The sequence below is a fragment of the Mastacembelus armatus genome, unplaced genomic scaffold (assembly GCF_900324485.2).
Source record: "Mastacembelus armatus unplaced genomic scaffold, fMasArm1.2, whole genome shotgun sequence".
Classification (NCBI taxonomy): Eukaryota; Metazoa; Chordata; class Actinopteri; order Synbranchiformes; family Mastacembelidae; genus Mastacembelus; species Mastacembelus armatus.
In genome coordinates this window covers 220,376-241,235 of record NW_022872861.1, presented here as the reverse complement: position 1 = coordinate 241,235, position 20,860 = coordinate 220,376, and the positions used below count along the sequence as shown (strand labels likewise).

General features: G+C 42.4%; 1 protein-coding gene and 2 pseudogenes across 1 annotated transcript in view; 2 read left to right on the top strand and 1 right to left on the bottom strand.

The window, feature by feature from the left end:
- The first annotated feature begins 784 nt into the window (after nt 1-784).
- On the top strand, nt 785-5,340 carry LOC113132312 (carboxy-terminal kinesin 2-like; annotated as a pseudogene).
- A 996-nt stretch (nt 5,341-6,336) lies between these two features.
- Nucleotides 6,337-11,782, top strand: LOC113132311 (carboxy-terminal kinesin 2-like; annotated as a pseudogene).
- Nucleotides 11,783-13,012: 1,230 nt separating this feature from the next.
- LOC113132310 (GTPase IMAP family member 8-like) overlaps nt 13,013-20,860 on the bottom strand; it is a 34,225-nt gene continuing 26,377 nt past the window's right edge. Inside the window, exons 4-5 of the mRNA XM_026310293.1 lie at nt 14,482-15,360; nt 13,013-14,019 (exon numbers count right to left, since the gene is read on the bottom strand). Of these exons, the coding sequence (XP_026166078.1) occupies nt 13,210-14,019; nt 14,482-15,360 (1,689 nt within the window). The 3' untranslated portion in view covers nt 13,013-13,209. The remainder of the gene's footprint in view (nt 14,020-14,481; nt 15,361-20,860) is intronic.

Below are 20,860 nucleotides of genomic sequence, written 5' to 3'. Positions count from 1 at the left end.
ATCTCGTTGGCCCAAAAGATAAAAGTGGGCACATCATTAGGTCTCTTTGTCCTAGGTTTGGTTTGGTGTTGTTCATGGCATTACCTGGCTGTAGCAATTCCTTCTCAAGGGAGGAAAAGAGACCAGGTCTTATCTCAGTGGAGTTAGTAGCATTCTCCGGCTGTTGCAAACCTTTCTCAAAGAGAAACAAAATCAACATAACTGGTCAGTGATATGACAGTCAATATGTTTATTGTCAGTGTCACCCCACAAAATAGTCTAAAGGGGTGCCAGGGTCGATATATTGGACCCTCCATGGCAAACTGTACTTCTGAGCAGTCTTCTCCCCAGGTCACTCTACTCCTCACTCACCTAATTCCCCTGGGTGTGGTTGGTTTCTTCACTGGTTTGAGACGAGTGGTCCCTATTGGTCCCACCCCCCTTTGTAGCCAGACTTCACCACAGGTTAGTTGGAGTTTAGAGTGAGTCCCTGCTGGTTTGACAGAATTACTCAGACAGTACTTTTACCTCTTTACAGTGTGTTAAATGAATTCAGGAAGGTCTTTCAACAATTCTCACAACCATGAGTATAGACTGCAGTACTTGGTAAGGTCCTTCCCAGCACAGAGAAAACCAATACTTCCTCTTGATCATTTTTACAAAGACCCAGTCTCCTGGATTCACTCTAGAGTCAGGTTCAGGTTCAGGACCCTCCTGTTGTGCATTAATCACAGATATATTTTTATTATTCAACATTTTTGCCATATAATCAGCAATGATCTCAGTCATGTGAGCATCCTCCTTAATGCAAAAAGCAGGTGAGTAAGTTTGTTTTACAGCAACATTTCATCCTGTGGATTGAGAGGTTCTCTAAATCCATGGTCTTAAATAGACTTTTATTACAGCAGGTATTCTGATTTGCCATGGTAGTGACAGCATGAGCAATAGAAAACTGAAGCAGCTAAATGAAATGTCTAGTAAACCTAACTGTCTCACCTGCTGACAGTGCTGTTGTGCACAGGTGGATCTGGGGCCCGTCAGAACCTGGGGGTCTTGAGAGGCAAGGTCAGGCAAAAGGAGCGAGAGATAAATGACAAGGTCAAGCTGAAGGCATTAAGTGAGGAAAATAAAATTCTGCAACACTCAGTGGCTAAAATGAACGCAGAGCTTGAGAGACAAAGGAGCCAAATCAGGTGCAAGAACCATTTTGGAAAATGAATTCAAACATTTCACTTTGTTGTTACTGATTTTATCTATGCCTTGTCCACTAAATGTCTTTACTGATTTTTAGTGAATATCAGAAAGAGCTGGAGGCTCTCTTGGGGCTCAAAGAGAAGCTGGACAAGATGTCCAGTGAGTGTGCAATCTTGGAGTCCAAGTACAAGGCCATAGAGGCTCTTAGAGACTCCCAAGAGTCAGAGCTACAAACTCTCAAGGTATAAATCTACTGCAGGACAGCAGCTAATGCTGTTTATTGTGGCTGTGGGTGGGTAAAAAAAAAAAAACAAGAAGGAACCACACTTACTACTTGGGACAGACAAGATTTTTAGTTGTTTTTTCTGTCCTCTCCAGATCGAGGTTTTAGCCCAGGGAGATGAGCTTCATGCTGGGGAGATGGAGGGTAGGTGACTCCACAACACCATCCAGGAGCTCAAAGTACGTGACCATTTGTAGCTCAACACAGACTAGTGACAGCATGATCAAACTCTTATTTCAAGCTATATTTGGAAGAGTTTGATACTTTTTTAATACTGTGTTAACAATTGAAAACAAAAACCAAATGTTACTGGTTTTCTCTGATGCTGAGTTGTGTATTTTTGCAGGGCAACATCAGTGTTTTGCAGAGTGCGCCCCCTGGTGGCTGGGGGTCTTAGCCAACACATCCAGCTCTCAGGGAGTGATAATTCAATAACCCTGGCTAAAACAGAGGAGGTGAGGCTCATGTCAGTGAATCAGATCTCACAGAAGCATGTTTGTACTTGAGGACACTCATTTTGCAGGAGACAGTAGAAGAATCTCACTTGTATATGTGAGAGGGGACAATTAAAAACATCTTGTTTTTGCTTTAGCATATCACAAAGTAAAGGACTAAATTCAGCCCTTTGTTTTAGTCTCACACAGGCAAAATGACAGATGTTCAGAAGAATTACACCTTCAGTTTTGATGTGTGTGTTGCTTTGCCTACGGCCAGACAGGTAGTGGGAAGACCTACACTATGCAGGGGGATGAGGTTGAGACAAGGAGAGGTGTCATTCCCAGAGCTGTACAGCAGATCTTCAAAGCTGCAGACAAACTGGCAGCGCAAGGCTGGGAGGCTAGTGTGAAGTGTCTTGGATGTGAGCATACACAAGGAAGGAATTGGTAGTACAGTATGTCTGTGGAGCAGACATGAAGGAAACTACATTTTTGAGACCCTGCGAGATCTGCTGCTGCTGCTGCACACTGGGAAGTCTGGCAAAAATCTTGAACTAATAAAGACGACCAACAACGAGGTGACCATCACCAACCTCACCTACAAGAAGGTGTCTGCTGAGGATCAGGTAGGGCAGCAAAGAGCTTAGCTGCTCACATGACATCAATGTAAATGTTTGTATTTAACATAAAACTTATGCATGCACCATTTTGAAGTGTAACAGTGATCTTCTCTCCCTGGCAGGTTCTTGGTCTGATGGCTTTGGCCAGTCAAAATCGCTCCACAGCCCAGAACGACCAGTCTTCTCGCTCCCATTCGATTTTTCAATTGGCTATTGAGGGAGTGAATGTGGGCAGGGATGACAAATACAAGTGTGAGTATAATCCCTTTGATTTTGCAGCATCAGAAACATGGATTCAATGGATTTAGAATATCCAGGTTCTTCTTAATTGGCCAATTCTGATCTGTTGATTTAGCATTAATGTTATTGTGCCTCTTAGCGCAGTGGCAGGAGCTACATCTTTTTCTGTTGTTCAGAGGTCACATGTTCCCCACTACAACAATACAACACCACGTTTGTGGTGAAGTGGTTACAAACGGATCATGACAAGAACAAAGAAAGGCCAACGCGGCAGGTGCCCAGACAGGTGGACAGAGGCGGGAGACAAAGCCAATATTGTTGACATTCTTCTAAAACATGGTTTTGGGCAACAACAGCCAATAAATTCACACGTGGTCGACATTATCGACTCACTGGAAAAGACGATTTAAAGCTAAAGAAATTGGTAGCTGTCGTCTGGACCGAGGACCGAAGAGGCCTCCGCACGGAGGTGGAAGAGTCAGGTATCGATTATGATTTTTATACGCCTTCAATAAAAACATAGAAATATAAAGTCAACGTGAAACAATGCACTAATACAAAAGAATATAGCGATGTTCCACATCAAATTAAACAGCAGAACTTGGGCTACAAGACTAAAAATAGCAAAAGCAACACAAATGCAGTGTACTGACTTGGCAAGATTAAAATATTAAGACTACACGTCAAGCACCTCAAGTTTGAAAACCTGTGTGGCTTCCTCCTATCCTCATTTTTCTCCCGACCCCAACCACCTGTGTCTTCCCTATCTAACTTCCTCCTCCTCTGCCCACAGGTGTGCAAGTAATTAACCAGCCACACTCACTCACTCCAGACACACACACATCCACACAAACACACACACATAACGCTGCCACACACGGTCCAACAAAGCATCCGTGAGATAGAAGCCAAAACAAAACAGCAGCAGAAATTGCTTCGCCAAACTGTACCTGTAAAATTTGTCTTACCTTTGCTGTTTTGCCTTGAAAAGTGTATTTTCCCGGTAAACCCATAGGCTACTTCATCCTGTTAGACCTGGGTTCTGCAACCTTTACTGTCAAAAGAGCCATTTTGTCCCCTGTCCCCCTAAATAAAATTCACCCGGAGCTTCAAAACATATTTGACCCTTAAAGTGAAGATACAATACAAGCTTATAAAGTTTTATATATAGTTAGACTTTATACTGTACAAAAAACTACCTGTGCTGCATTTATGAAACCATAGAACTGCAATCAAAACTGTTGACATGTTATTGATATTTTTATAACAAAGAAAAACACCAAACTCTTATGAAGTGGAAAAAAATAAACTGACACACAGTAATTGCTCTTTCTCACTCCTCTCCAGCTGGTACTTCTCAGCTTATCCTGTGTCTTTCAACGTCACATTTTTGTTTTGTGCTAATTTCTCACCACATATCAAGCACGTAGGTAAGCCAGCATCACTGGCAGTGAAAGCAAATAAATCTGTCCATGCAGAATTAAATTCCCTATTTTCCTCCGAGAGTTTTCTCTTTTTGGATTCATGCATTATTAGCATAAATCCAAAAGTCTTTATCAACCTGCAGAGAAAGGCGGGGCGCAGTTGACGTCACGTGATCAATGACGCATATTTTATTTGACGAAATATTAAAACTTGTTTTCAGCTTGAACTCCAAAATAACAGAAAGATTGCCCACTGCGCATAAAAAACAACATAAGGATATTTTATACGCAGGGAGCCACAGTGGATGTGCGAAAGAGCCGCATACAGGTTGCCAACCCCCGTGTTAACGGATTTCTTGTACTACACTCAAATCATTCCGGGCGTCTCTGAGGGCTCTAGGACCCTGGTGAGAATCTCAACCTTATCCGCATGCAGCAGCCTGTTCGTCCCATAGAACGACGTTCTACGGATTCTGATGGTAGAGTTTGTTTTTTTCTTTTTACTGAAGAGACAATCTGCAGCTTGTTTTCTAGTCTTGCCTGTTTTTCATTCTAAGTTTCCTCTGCCCTATTACTTTGTCTTCTGTGGTCAAACATATATTGTTATTGTCTCACAGCTAAATCAGGCGAAGGTGCAGGAGCTGCCACGGTGGCTGCTGGTCCTTCCAGAGGTAAGGTGACCTGTCTGCTGAATACAGGAAAGGGCCTAAGCTGCATGTTATTTACCTCCAATTTCAGTTTTTGTATTTTCTTCCATTAAAACAGGGGTGTCAAACTCAGGCCCGCGGGCCAAATGTGGCCCGTCACGTCATTTAATGTGGCCCGCGAGAGCATAAAAGGTCTGAGTGTCTAAAAAAAAATAGGTCAAAAGCGTGCGTTTCCACGTCAATGCCAACAAGTGGAATTGAGAGTTAAATAATGACCCCAAAATGTCCGGAAAGAGAAAAGTTGATGGAGATAGAAGACCGTTTCAAGAAAGATGGGAAGGCGAATACTTGTTTGTGCTTTAAGGAGAAAGACCGGTATGTCTTTTGTGTTACTAGGCGGTGTCGGTTGTCAAAGAGTATAATCTACGCCGGTGCACCGGCATTTTGACACCAAACACGGAGCTAAGTACGCCAAAGCTAGCCTTCGAGAAAAGCAACAACTTGTCCAAGAATTAAAAGGCAAACTGCGGTCGCAGCAGAGTGTGTTCACGAAATCCACAGCCAAAAACAATGCGGCAGTGAAAGCTAGCTTTATTGTGGCTGAACAAATCGCCCACGCTTCCAAGTCTTTTTCAGAGGGAGCGTTTTTGAAGCAGTGCATGCTGAAGGTCTGTGAGCAGGTGTGTCCCGACCAGATACAGACTTTTAAAAATGTCAGTTTATCCAGAAACACCATCGCGGACCGAGTTACGGAACTAGCAGAAAACCTGGCAACACAGCTTTTTCATTAGCTGTTGATGAAAGCACAGAAAACACGGATACAGCGCAGTTACCAATTTTTATTAGAGGCGTGAAGTCGGATCTCTCTGTCACTGACGAGCTGTTGGACGTTTGAACAAAGTTAATGTCACAACTTATGTTTGATTTTATTTTTCTTTATTCACTTGGATAGTTTGATCCTTGATTGATGGAGTTACCTGGGTTTCATAACCTGACAAATTAAAAGGATTTATGTTATAACAGTCGTTCCTCTGTTATAACATAAATCCTTTTAATTTGAAAAACATATTTTTTCTGTGCAACTGTTATGCTTGTAACTTGAATAAGTAAAATTCAGAGTTATTTAACATTAAGGAGTAGTTACATTTATTTTACATTACATTTGGTTCCATCCATCCATCCATCCATCTTCTATACCCGCTTTTCCTGGTTCAGGGTCACGGGGATCTGCTGGAGCCTATCCCAGCTCTCTCTCGGGTGGAAGGCAGGGGTACACCCTGGACAGGTCACCAGTCTGTCGCAGTTGGTTACATTTAGTTACATTTATAAGTTACATCTGGCCCTTTGAGGACAGCCATTATGCTGATGTGGCCCTCGGTGAAAATGAGTTTGACACCCCTGCATTAAAATACTGTATAATGTGGACATTACTTTGAGTTCTGTACTGTAATGTGAAAGCTCTTTAGGACCCTCATAAGCGCAGGATGTTATTCTGGTGGATCTTAATGCTCTATGTACACCCCCCCCTCCCCAGGTCCGTCTGTGCTTTCAACCCCTGCAAAGGGAGGCAACAGGACACAATGTGCGGCGTCCAGTGGTGCAAAAGCAGGTGAGTAAGTTTGTTTTACAGCAACATTTCATCCTGTGGATTGAGAGGTTCTCTAAATCCATGGTCTTAAATAGACTTTTATTACAGCAGGTATTCTGATTTGCCATGGTAGTGACAGCATGAGCAATAGAAAACTGAAGCAGCTAAATGAAATGTCTAGTAAACCTAACTGTCTCACCTGCTGACAGTGCTGTTGTGCACAGGTGGATCTGGGGCCCGTCAGAACCTGGGGGTCTTGAGAGGCCTGGTCAGGCAAAAGGAGCGAGAGATAAATGACCACAAGGTCAAGTTGAAGGCATTAAGGGAGGAAAATACAATTCTGCAACACTCAGTGGCTAAAATGAACGCAGAGCTTGAGAGACAGAGGAGCCAAATCAGGTGCAAGAACCATTTTGGAAAATGAATTCAGACATTTCACTGTTTGTTGTTACTGATTTTATCTATGCCTTGTCCACTAAATGTCTTTACTGATTTTTAGTGAATATCAGAAAGAGCTGGAGGCTCTCTTGGGGCTCAAAGAGAAGCTGGACAAGATGTCCAGTGAGTGTGCAATCTTGGAGTCCAAGTACAAGGCCATAGAGGCTCTTAGAGACTCCCAAGAGTTGGAGCTACAAACTCTCAAGGTATAAATCTACTGCAGGACAGCAGCTAATGCTGTTTATTGTGGCTGTGGGTGGGTAAAAAAAAACAAGAAGGAACCACTTACTACCACTTACAGATCGAGGTTTTAGCACAGGGAGATGAGCTTCATGCTGGGGAGATGGAGCATAGGCGACTCCACAACACCATCCAGTAGCTCGAAGTACGTGACCATTTGTAGCTCAACACAGACTAGTGACAGCATGATCAAACTCTTATTTCAAGCTATATTTGGAAGAGTTTGATATATATATATATTTTTATACTGTGTTAACAATTGAAAACAAAAGCCAAATGTTACTGGTTTTCTCTGATGCTGAGTTGTGTATTTCTGCATGGCAACAGAGTGTTTTGCAGAGTGCGCCCCCTGGTGGCTGGGGTTCTTAGCCATCACATCCAGCTCTCAGGGAGTGATAATTCAATAACCCTGGCTAAAACAGAGGAGGTGAGGCTCATGTCAGTGAATCAGATCTCACAGAAGCACGTTTGTACTTGAGGACACTCATTTTGCAGGAGAGAGTAGAAGAATCTCACTTGTATATGTGAGAGGGGACAATTAAAAACATCTTGTTTTTGCTTTAGCATATCACAAAGTAAAGGACTAAATTCAGCCCTTTGTTTTAGTCTCACACAGGCAAAATGACAGATGTTCAGAACAATTACACCTTCTGTTTTGATCGTGTGTTTGGCCCTCAGGCTTCGCAGCAGGAGGTAAACAATATGCACAATTTACAGTATATGAGTGAATCATAAACCGCTGCTTAGATTGCAGCCAAAGCAGTGAATGTATTTTTTTTTGAAGAGATCTCTGCATTGGTCCAGTCTGCGCTGGATGGGTACAATGTGTGTTGCTTTGCCTACGGCCAGACAGGTAGTGGGAAGACCTACACTATGCAGGGGGATGAGGTTGAGACAAGAAGAGGTGTCATTCCCAGAGCTGTACAGCAGATCTTCAAAGCTGCAGACAAACTGGCAGCTCAAGTCTGGGAGGTTAGTGTGAACTGTCTTGGATGTGAGCAAACAAGGAAGGAATTGGTAGTACAGTTGGTCTGTGGAGCAGACATGAAGGAAACTACATTTTTATTAAACAATTTCTCTTTTAAATCTGTTTACTTTTACAGCGAGCTTTGTCGAAGTCTATAATGAGACCCTGCGAGATCTGCTGCTGCTGCTGCACACTGGGAAGTCTGGCAAAAATCTTGAGATAAGAAAGACGACCAACAACGAGGTGACCATCACCAACCTCACCTACAAGAAGGTGTCTGCTGAGGATCAGGTAGGGCAGCAAAGAGCTTAGCTGCTCACGTGATATCAATGTAAATGTTTGTATTTAACATAAAACTGTGTTTTATGTAGCCACCTTGTGTCTGGATTTGGCTGGCAGTGAGCACATGGTCAAGAGCCAATCCCATGGTGAACTTTCAAACCTCTCCTGTCCCGATCCCAGAAGAATGACTCCCATTCCCTCCCACTTCCAAAGCCCAAATAGCCCTTCCAACACCACCTCCCTGAAGATGCCTCTGGTCAGGCTGCCATCCACCATGGACCTTTCGCACCAGTGTGGGATTTTACGACAGAGCAAATGGTCACTGACTTAAACCAATGTGGGGGTTGAATGCTTGCTTGACCCTTTCATGGTATGTGGTTCTATCTGTTTTATTGTTTTAGGGTAGAACGTTGTAAATAACTGCCAACAATTTGTTTCTTTGATGGTAAGAAGACTGAAGATAGTACCTGAACAAACATGTGGGGGTCTGTTCAGGATTAGTTTGACGTATGGTATATAAACTACTCTTGTAACCCAGACGGGAGAGGACTTTCTGCAAGGACGTCCTCTCCGGGCCCGTGATTAAACTGAGATGATTCATCACACTTGTGGTTGTTTTCTGAGAATTAGCAACTCTCAAACTTAAAGAAATTTCTACCACACCAGCCCTGTACCACCTAATTTCATCGCCATCTGCCACTGAAGCTTTTCAAACTGGACCTGTTGTGCTGTAAATTATGTTCACGAATGTTTCTGAAATGAGCGTGTGGAACAAAACTTTTAACCCTGAACCACATTTTTTTTGTTGTTTTTTTTTTCCTTGTACAATAGACTGTGCTGAACTGTGGATATTGGGTCAGGGTGTGTTTTCTCTGGATGTGGTTAGTACCATGTGGACTTGCCTTGTTACATTATGCCCGTATCTTGCCAAGGACAAGATACGGGAATCTAAACAAAATGAGGAAACATCAAAACATCCAAAGCCAACACTCCCCCCCGAATGCTCTAACATGGAGAGAAGTCAGAGCAAAGATGAGGAGGCCACACACAATATGTTGCTCTTCATACCAAATCCTCCTGTCGAGCAATATTTGTAACTATTTATAGACCCCCAAAGTGCAATGCACATTTTTTTGATGAGTTTGCTAAATTACTATCTATTGTATGCATTGATTTTGATTGTATTGTTTTAGTGGGTGACTTTAACATTCATGTTGATAATCTCAATGATGCAAGTGCAAATGAACTCTTGAACATCCTGGACAACTTTGGGCTTTCTCAGCATGTAACAGATCCAACACACATCAAGGGACACACACTGGATCTAATAATCTCTAAAGGTCTTAATATTTCTGAGGTGGTGGTGACCGATGTTGCTCTTTCTGATCATTACTGTGTTTTTTTTTTAAAACAACCACCCCTGCTGTTCTGTACACAGGCGAAACAGAGGTAGTCAAAAAGCGGAACATCAACGAGAAGAGCTGTGCATTATTCATTCAGGCTTTTACATCGTCACCAACCATGCCATCAGCCCCTGTTGATGATCTTGTAAGAAGTTTCAGTTCCAAAGTTATGACTGTTATTGATTCCATTGCCCCAATTAGGACCAAGGTATTGTCAGCAAGAAAAAAGTCAAAGTCACCTTGGAGAAAAGCAACAGTGTTTTTCTCAGAGGTTATCAATAGAAACAGCAATAATGCCCGCGCATTGTTTTCTGTTGTAGACACTCACAAACCCAGCACCCTCTCTTCCTTCTGAACTGCTGTCCAAAAAGTCATGCAATGATTTTGCAGCCTTTTTCACAGACAAAATATTACAGATAAGACAAACTATATCTAGCTGCAGTCCTAGGAACATGACAATATCACCTGTGCCTCCTTGTTCTCCAGTGAATCTAGAACATTTTGATCTCCTTGATCACAGAGCTCTGACAGAAACGCTTCTACAATTAAAATCTACATCATGCTGCCTTGATATTTTACCAACAAATTTTTTTTTAAATGTTTTTAACAGCTTAGCTCCAGATGTATTGCAGATTGTCAATAGTTCTCTTCAGTCAGGGCAGTTTCCCCAGGCCTTAAAAACTGCTGTTATAAAACCTCTTCTTAAAAAGCCTAATCTAGATGCTTCAGCCGTAAGTAACTACAGGCCAATATCAAATCTTCCATTTTTGGGAAAAATAATTGAAAAACAAATTTCTCAACAAATTCACAGATTTATGGTGCAAAACAATCTTTTTAATGCACTTCAGTCTGGATTTCGCACACACCACAGCACTGAGACTGCACTTTTTTTAATTTTAAATGATTTACATTTAAATAATGATGAATCCAAAACCTCTGTTTTAGTACTACTGGATCTCAGTGCTGCATTTGACACAGTTGATCATGATGTGCTGCTTCATAGACTGGAAGCTTGGGTGGGAGTTACTGGCTCAGTGTTAAATTGGCTAAAATCTTACTTACAAGATACAGACTATTTTGTCTCACTTGGTAACTATGAGTCTGAGCGAACAAAAATGAAATGTGGGGTTCCTCAGGGGTCTATTCTTGGTCCTCTCTTATTCAATATCTACATGCTGGCCCTTGCTCAGATTATGGAATACTACAGCATTGACTACCATACCTATGCAGATGACACCCAACTTTATATATCAGTATCATCTCATGATTATAGTCCTCTAATTTCATTATATGAGTGTATTAATCAAGTCGAAGAATGGATGTGCCAAAATTTTCTCCAGCTCAATACAGACAAGACAGAAGTGATTGTTTTTGGCCCCAAAAATGAAAGGTCAAAGGTCATTGCTCACCTTGACTCCATGTCATTAAAAGCTACAAATCAAGCCAGAAACCTTGGTGTAATCATTGACTCAGACCTGAATTTTAACAACCACATAAAATCCATCACTAAATCTTCCTATTACCACCTGAAAAACATTGCTAGAATAAAAGGTTTTCTTTCTACACAAGATGCAGAAAAACTTGATTACTAGATTATTGTAATGGCTTGTTCACAGGTCTTAACAAAAAGTCAATCAGGCAGCTGCAGCTAATCCAGAATGCTGCTGCCAGAGTCCTTACAAACACCAAGACCATGGACCATATCACACCAGTTCTTAGATAACTACACTGGCTTCCCGTTAGTCAAAGGATAGATTTTAAAATTTTATTGCTAGTTTATAAAGCACTAAATGATTGTGGACCAAAATATATCCAAGATATATTAGTTCCCTATGAGGTTTCCCTATGGCACATCAATGCGAGCTGTGGCAAGAATGTTTGCTGTGTCTGTCAGCGTAGTGTCCAGAGCATGGAGGAGCTACCAGGAGACAGGCCAGTACATCAGGAGACGTGGAGGAGGCCGTAGGAGGGCAACAACCCAGCAGCAGGACCGCTACCTCCGCCTTTGTGCAAGGAGGCGAGAGAGGGCGAGAGACATAGACTCATAGTGAGAGAGAGAGAGGGCGAGAGATACAGACTCATGGTGAGAGAGAGAGAGGGCGAGAGACGCAGACTCATAGTGAGAGAGAGAGAGGGCGAGAGATACAGACTCATGGTGAGAGAGAGGGCGAGGGACACAGACTCATAGTGAGAGAGAGAGAGGGCGAGAGATGTATGATGTGACTGTTCTTCAAACTCACTCATTGACTCCAGTAGCTGTTTTCTCCCACACCAGTTCTGTGATTTGCTGCTGCAGCTGTTGCTTTTCTTTAGAAAAATCTGTTCCTGTTCTGCATAAGAACACAAGAATGTCTGATCCCACCTGAGTGAAGAACGTAGACCAGTTTTTCCCGTTACCATGTTGAATGGTTGTACCTGAGCTCTAATGATGATGGCTTTTTATGGTCGTTGTGCATGAGGTTAACTCAGAGTTAATCAGCTCAGAGTTGGTTGGACTGACTGTTCTGGATTCAGTTCAGACTTTGGGGAAGCTGCTGCTGTCTGGAACACACACCTGGAAACCAACATGTTTGTTTACATGTAGAGTCTATTTGTTTGTTATTGTTACAGTGTGTGGAGTTTTCAGTGTAAATACAAGACGAGTTCATGTTTCAGATGCAGCAGCCTGTCGCTGTTTATGAGTTTTAGATTTCTGTGTAGATAAAAGTACTGCAGAAATTTTGAAATTATGGGGCCTAGAAATAAGTGCTCCCAGTGTAGTCCTATTCTATATACTATGTACTAGTGCTGTAATAAATACTAATACTACATGTAACCACCTCTATCAGTATGACTTAACCATGTGAGGGTGAGCATCTATAATTAAATATGTTCTATTTACTCTGAAATGTTGTGATCTAGACAAAAGAAGTTTTTCAGTTTTGAAAACACAGATTTATTTTACACAGAAGGAAGATTTTAAAATTCAGTTGTGATATTACTCAAATCATTATGTCATTGCTTTGCTTCCATATTCCTCCTGCATTGTTGACGTGTGAAATAAAAACCAGAAACATCCGAATGTTTTATGTTTTCAAAGATCTGGTGAAAACATCGGAGCTGTCTGGAAATGTTCACATTTGTTTAAGGACGTTTGTCAGAATAAAACTGAAACTGTTCAAACCTGCTGCAGGTTCAGTTCCGCATCTGGTGACCAAGTCCAGACCTGTAGAAGACGTGGAGAACCACACATTTGAATTCACGCTATTAAAAATTCAAAATGGTGACCAGTCTGATGATGCTGTCAGATGATTTTATTTCAACCAAGAACATAATTACAACATATTTTATGAAGGTCAGAGGTCAGCTGACGAAGTCTCAGTTCACATCAGGGCGGATTTAACCATCTGATCAATAACTTGGACACTCTCAGGGACTTTTCCACTTTTTACCCAGACTGTGCCCTGTGTTCGAGTTAGAACATTATCTCACTCTATATGTTCCTCCAAGCATCTGAAGATCCAGCTGATGGTGCTGAATAACCAGCTGTAGCTCTGCCTGATCACCCTAAAAACTATGAAATTCCAGACGGACCACCGTGATGGGGAACATGTTCTCTGGTAGAACCTGTTTCCTCCCTCTGTGATTAAATCGATTTTGTCAAACAGCTCTCTGACCTGGCCTCTGTTTCCCATCTCCCTGTTGTTGAACACATGGTACAGGCCACTACTTTTCCTCAGCAGCTCCTGCAGGTTCTGATCCTCCCTGACGAACTGATCTACATCACTGTCTTCCAGCCGGTCTCCGTAGGTGAACAGAACCATAGTGTGTTTACAGACATCAGGACTCAGCATCTCCTGCAGAGTCTTCAGTCCTTTCTGTTCCTGTTCGGTGAATCTTCCAAGCTGGACAGTGTGGAGGAAGACCTGAGGACCTGGAGAGCTCAGCTCTACGGCTTTTACCAGCTCTGCCTTCACCTTCTCCTCAGAGAGCTGAGAACTGAAGAGTCCAGGGGTGTCGATCACAGACACTCTGCGACCCAGGACATCATCCTTTCTCTGCACACTGCTCAGTGTCACAGGCCTGCTACTGAACTCACTGTCAAACAGCTTCTTCCCCAGGATGGTGTTTCCTGCTGAGCTCTTCCCCACTCTCTCCTGACCCACCAGGACCAGTCTCAGCTCAGAACCTGAAACAACACTGGCCATTAGGACTGGGACTCTGAGAGAAGGCTCAGGCAACCAGGGGTCATGGTACCAACACAGAGGAGGCATGAATCTGCCACGAACACAGACACTCTACAGCAAAAACAAACATTATTGAAAACACCTGTACAACAAAGATCCTGACACAGATTCTCATTGATCATGTTTCTGTTTATTGACATGGTGAATCAGATCAATGGCCTGGATACATGAAGCAAACTGTCACTGTGGTTCTGCCTTAGAAACTGTTCTCAACACTTCAACATTCATCACATGATCAATAATCAATAATCATTAGTGACATGAAGCTGCTGCTGGTCTCTAAGTGAACAGAAAACAAGCTGCTCTAAAGATGATCCGTCCTGCGAACAAGCAGGAACAACAAAGTGAGTGTGACCAAATAAAATGACAGAGTGTTACCAGGATTATTTTCCCTGGAGCTGCATTTTATTCCTGATTTCATGACCTTCATGTTCAGCATCACTGGATGACACATGCTTTCTTTTTCACTAACACAGTTACAGCAACTGAAGCTCCAACTAAAGCTCCACCTACAGCTCCACCTGCAGCTCCACCTGCAGCTCCAACTGCAGCTCCCACTGCAGCTCCAACTGCAGCTCCCACTGGACCTGCCACTGTTCCAACTGCTGCTCCTGCCTTTCCTCCACCAACTGCTCCACCAACTGCTCCACCAACTGCTCCAAGAGCTCCTCCTGCCACAGCGCCCAGTGTAACAGCTTGAATGAATGAATTCATTTCTTCCGCCTGTCTTCTTGCTTCTTTTAGCTCCAGATTTGGATTTTCTCTCTGAAGACGTTCCATTGCTTCTCTTATGGCTCTCTCAACTTCTTCGAACATTTCATTGGTGTAGTAACTTCCTCCATTTCTCTGAACCATAGAGTTGATCTTCTTCAGCAGCTCTCTGACTTGAGATGGATCCTGGTCTTTGTTGTTAAAAACATGATGTCCTCCCTGACACTGTCTGACGAACTCACAAAGAGCTGAGTTTCCACCAGTTAGTTCATCAATGGAGACCTTGTCCTCTTTCAGAACATCACCTTGAGTAAACATGACCATGGTGTAACGTGCTGCCTGTTCTCCAAACATCTCCTGAATAAGTTTCACTGTTTCTTGTTCTTCTCTGGTGAATCTGTTTGGTGCTATCACAACCAGGATCACATGAGGACCAGGAGCAGCAAAAGAGATGGATCTAGCGAGCTCTCTCCTCACCTTCTCGTGAGTTTGTCTGGTGTCAAACAGGCCTGGAGTATCAACAACATCCAGTGTTTGACCTTCAAACTCTCCTGTTTCCTTCTTACACTCTGCTGTCACTGAGGAAAGGGACAACTTAGATTCAAAAGCTTTTCTCTGTAAGATGGTGTTTCCTGATGCGCTCTTCCCAACTCCAGTTTTCCCAACAAGAACAATCCTGAGCTGTTGCTGTTGTTCCTCTTCCACTGTTGGAGAATGTCAAACACATTATTATAAAATATAATCCCTGTCCTAAACCTCTCTCATTTTAAGGCATCTCTTTCAGAATATCTCTCCATAAATAATGTTTTGCATGTCAAACCTTAAAAACAGCAGCTTGATGCCTTATGAGGGAGTTAAACTGCAAAGGCTGCTGGATATTGACACAGTAGCTTCTGCAAAGCTACAGGTTTATTTTCCAAAGGTAAGTGAATATTTGGGGCCTATAATCAAATGAAGGACACAGCTCGCCCTCTTGTGTCTGTATCACTGCTGTAATGACCACAGGCAAAGAAACTTCTGCTGTTTTTCTCTGAGTAAGTGATTGAGTGTCAATGATGTGAGAAGATGTCAAAAGCTTTTACTGCTGTTAAAATGTTGAGTGATGCACCAACACTGGTGTTGGCAGAATATTAGTTTCAGTTTAGTATTAATCATGTATGAATTATAAAATTCATAGTCTGGATTTGTGTGTTTATTAGTCTTTAAGCATAAGAAAGAAAAAAAACTCAACATTTTTGTTCAACATGCCTTATTGAAGTTCTTCACACGTCCACACATTTGGTTCGAGTTTATAATTGAAGAAACAATTTCACAAAATGGAGAAAATATATATATATGTAGAAATTATGAAATAATATTTCAAATTTTGTAACTTATGTGTTTAAGTATTAACCACAGGGCCAAGGAGGAAGACCCAGTCTGGTACAGTTGGTTCCAACTCTGCAGGGAATGGCTGTTTGTGGTTTGTTGCTGCAGCTCTGATGGTAGAAATATACCAGACTGTACTGTTGGCCCACCCTTAGATATTTGTCTTCTTTAAGTTAAATCACAAAGCAGTCGAGCTAACGGCATAAAGCTGATGTCAGTTATCTGGATGGTGAGGAGTACATCGCTCCACACAGGGTAGGGACAGAGATCCACCAAATCCTCCTTGGGCCCAGAGTCAGAAAGAGCAGGAAACACAGTATCACCAGGAGATGGACTGAGTCAGAGCATGACTCTGTTATTTTCCCTGTAATTTTACTTCTCGATGCAACATCTGAAAACTCAGCAGATTCTACTGTCAGATCAGTCCAAGTCTGCCTGCATGTGGGGTCATCAGTCCTCACTGACCGGCCCCAGATCCCTCCAATCATGGACTGAGCCCCCCCCCCCCGCCGCCGACTCATCCCCTCCCTTCTCCTCTCCTCTCCTCTCCTCTCATCCCCTCCCTTCTCCTCTCCTCTCCTCTCCTCTCCTCTCATCCCCTCCCTTCTCCTCTCATCCCCTCCCCTCCCCTCTCCCCCGCCGCCGACTCATCCCCTCCCCTCTCCTCTCATCCCCTCCCCCGCCCCATCTCCTCCCCTCCCCTCTCCTCCGCCCCATCTCCTCTCACCTCCCCGTCTCACCCCCCTCCTCTCCTCTCATCCCCTCCCCTCTACTCTCCCCCCCCCCCCTCTCCTCCCCTCTCCTCCCCTCTCCTCTCACCCCCCCTCTCCAGCCCTCCCCTCCCATCTCATCCCCTCCTCCCCTCCCTGTTTGTTTGTGCCAGCGATTTTGAAACATAAACCTCAGATGTAACTGTAACCACTGTTACAGCCCATGACGCACGTCAACATTCCTTTTTTCACCCCAGATGGAAAATCTCCAAAATGAACCTTCATTAAGGAAATTAAACGGAGGACGTTTATGATTAAAAATTTAAAAGTATAAATAAAGTCACAATATAGAAATAATCAACAAAACAAGGACAAAGGTAAATCAGTAAATCAGGTGGACTTTGAGCTTTTTCAACATTTATCCAAAGTTTTGTTCTGCTGAAGTTCGTTGTGTCTTTCAAAACTAAACGCTGCATTGAAATAAAATCCTAAATGCACTTACCAAGAGGAATGTAGTCCTCGGCCTTATTTCCCCGACGCCTCATCTCTGAAGTCGTGTTTCTGCTGAAGACTGAGGGTGAATATTTTCACTTTTATTTCAGCTTGATGTTTTATTCTGCTCCCAGTCTCCTCCCTCTGAACATGACCTCATACAGCTCAGACCTATCAGACGTTAGAAATCAACAAGTGCAACACACCTTTTTTTTTCACTGTTTCACATTTGATACATTTTACAGTTTAAAGCTTAATATTAAGTTTATTCATTTACTTTCAAATCCACTAAAAAATCATCCAGACGCTTTACAAAGTGAGAAGCTTAGGGTTCTGTTACATGATTCTTTCTCTACTGAAGAACACATCCTCTCTAAAGACCATTTGTAATGGTCTGGCTTCCTGTTTGTGGGACTTTTATTTTGGTGTCCAGTTCCTGTGTACCTGTAGTTAGCTCTAGGTAACTTTATGTTTCATAACTCTGATTGGTTTCACCTGTGCCTGCTTTTGTTCTCTGGGTTTTCCCTTCCCCCTTGTTTCTCTCCCTCCTGTGTGTGTGTTCCCCTTAGGCCACTAGGTGATGCTGATTAGGCATCAGGTAGATCCAGTATTTATACCAACTCTCCACTTCACCTAGTTCCCAGACTGTAAGCTTTCTGGTCCCTGTGTTTGGTCACAGTCTCTTGTGTTTTCCTTTGGTTCCCTCCTCCTTCCTGATGTCCTCTGTTGTGCCTCCCTTTCGTAGATGGCTCCTGAATTATTTCATGGTCTCCTCTCCTCTGTTCCTGTACGCCGCCAGCTAAGGTTCCTCTTCTGGTCCTGTGTCCAGCTGGCTTCTGTGGTTTCTCCAGTGTTGGCAGTCTCTGTGGCTCCACAGTGTCTTCGTTGTTTAATGCTTCCTCATCATTTCCCGGAGCTCCCAGCCCTGAATCAGTCCTCGCCCAACCCTTCCAACTGTCCAGGAAAACCAGGTTCTGAACCTGGTAGTTTCACATAACCCAGTGTGGAGGTTATACCACATATACAACCTAAAATAAGGTACTGTGCAGTCCTAGTTCCACCAGTAACGCCCTGGGTACAGGCTCTTGTCAGCTTCTCTGTGGACTACTAGTATTATTGCCTGGTTACTTACCTGTCCCTTAATCTTACCGGTTAATGTTTATTTGATACCTGGGCTTCCTGACCCCAGTCCTACACTCCTGGACTCTTTTGTGAATGTCACTGTGTCAATGTGAGTTTTACCTTTTGTGTTTAATAAAGTTGTCTGAAATCCTAAATCAATTTAATTAATATGCAAATGTGATGGGTTGTTTTATATTGTTGATACTTTTTGTTGTAATTTTGTTCACGTGTGTTTTATTCACATGCTTAGTTTATTTATTGTTAGTGTTTTCTTAATGCTAAAGGAAAAAATGTTTTTTTTATGTGATCTATTTTATTTTAACCATATTTTACTTTTACCTTGTTCTCATTTTTAGTTTAAGTATTTTTGTTTTTATCTCATTTCTATCCTGGTACATCATTACTCATGTGCTGTGTATTATTTTACCTTACTGTTATACTGAAGCCCACCATTGTTTTATGTTGCTACCAAACTATCCTGCCACTATTTTACCTTTGGATCATTTTGATGGTTCCATGGTGATGTTCTTTGTGAGGTTCTGATTTTTGTTACCTTGTTTATTCTGATTGTATTGGACTTTCCTTGTTTGTGATGTTGTAGGCTTCATAACAAAGAGAGGGTGAGGACGTCACGACCCTTGTGATCTATAGTGCTAAGGTTCTTTGATAGAGGCAGAGTTTGTACCTCGTATAGAGAGGGTGTTGAAGGAGGTGGAATTAAAATGACGTGCATTCTTTACGCTTTAGAATAGTAAGTTGAGAGCTGAGTAAAAATCTCTAAAAATTTAATGGTGGAAAATGGTTGAATAGATATTTGAAACTGATAATATTCCTTCATCGGCTCCTACTAGAGCTAAACTACATGAAGGTCACAGGACAATCGGGTGAGTCACATAAGCTAGTCGCTGGCCCTGAGAGTACCCCCAGGATCTTCAGTTTTTGTTCAGTGCTTTCTGTTTTCTTGGGTAAAAAGTGGACTTAGAAAACTGCTATGCCCAACTTTTATGTAAATATCATTTAGCATCTCTGATAGTTCTGGAGTTTGTTAGTTTCCAGGCCTGTGGTGATCTGCCATGGGTTTGCTGAGAGTCTTGGGATTATTAGCTAAGAGTCAGGTCCCAGTCTAAGGGGAGAATAATAAATAGACTTGATTCACTAAAATTATAATTATGGTATGAAACTTAATTAGATTTTAATTTTTGTTTGGATCCTTTTGAATTAAACTTGAATTGACAAAGAAATCAAGGAAAGATGAATCAGACTGACTTCACCATAACTTGACATAAAATTAAAGCCAAGTTCTAATAAGATCAAAGTAAATTGATTTAATTAGTTTCATGCAAATCTTAGAAGGTTAAAACCTTGATTTAGAATCTAACAAAGATCTAGCTGAAGTTTTGGGCCAGGCTAACTCTCCCTGGCATAAACTAAAAGGCATCTGATCTGCACATGAGAGCTATTTTATCTAAAGTAGATGTTTTTATAATTAGAGAAACCTTAACTAGAGGGTGTGGGGTTGGGTTAGTGGCCCTGTGATGGACTGGTGACCTGCCTTTCACCCAAAGAGAGCTGGGAGAGGCTCCAGCAGATTCCTGGGACCCTGGTTAGGACTAAGAGGGTCTAGATCAAGGGTATTCAACTAAAATTTAAAGAGGTCCAGTTAGAGAAAATTTCTTGAAGAAAAGGTCTGGAAGATCATAATGTCTAACTAGTTAGTGTGATATATATTTAAGTAGCCTAGTAGTTTTATCAACATCTGCATGTAATCAATACCTGACTGTCAAATCAAATGAATTCATAATCTTTGTGTAGTGTCTCATAATGGCGTTTCACATTGGCACTTTTAATAAGTGAACATATGAGACACACTGGTTTAGTGTTCCCAGTGGAAAGTATGAACGGAAATGAGTCTGTCCATTCCGGATTAAATGCTCTATTTTCGCAGTCCACTTTTCTTTTTTTGGAGGGCGCCATTTGTTCCTTATTTTTCTCTCCCTTTCTCCATCTCACTCGCCTGTTTCTCTCCCTTTGTTTTCTACATGTATCGCCTTTTTTCTTTTTCTTTGTACTGTCTTTTCATGTCTAACTTGCCTCTAGCGGTGTTTACACTGTAGAGTCGTAATGTTTACCGCCTGGAATGCACAGACTTGATTGGCTGAGTTGTATCACGTGGGATGGCTCAACTCGCATGCAATTGGTCTGTGCGTTTCCACTACCGTAAAGTCTACAAAAGCCGCTGGAAATAAAAGCGCCCCGTTAGGTTTTAAATCATAACCTTCTCTTTTGGCTGTAAGTACGGGTCCGTATGGGGCAGCTTTTGGGTCCGCACCCGGACCGCGGTCCGCCTGTTAGTGACCTAGGGTCTAGATGATGGATGGAGAAACATTAACTGAAGAGAAAGTTAGTCACCTTCCTCAAGCCCACCAAGACTATCTTTGTGAACCTGGCTGGTAGATAACGGACATGTTTTACAACACACACACACACAC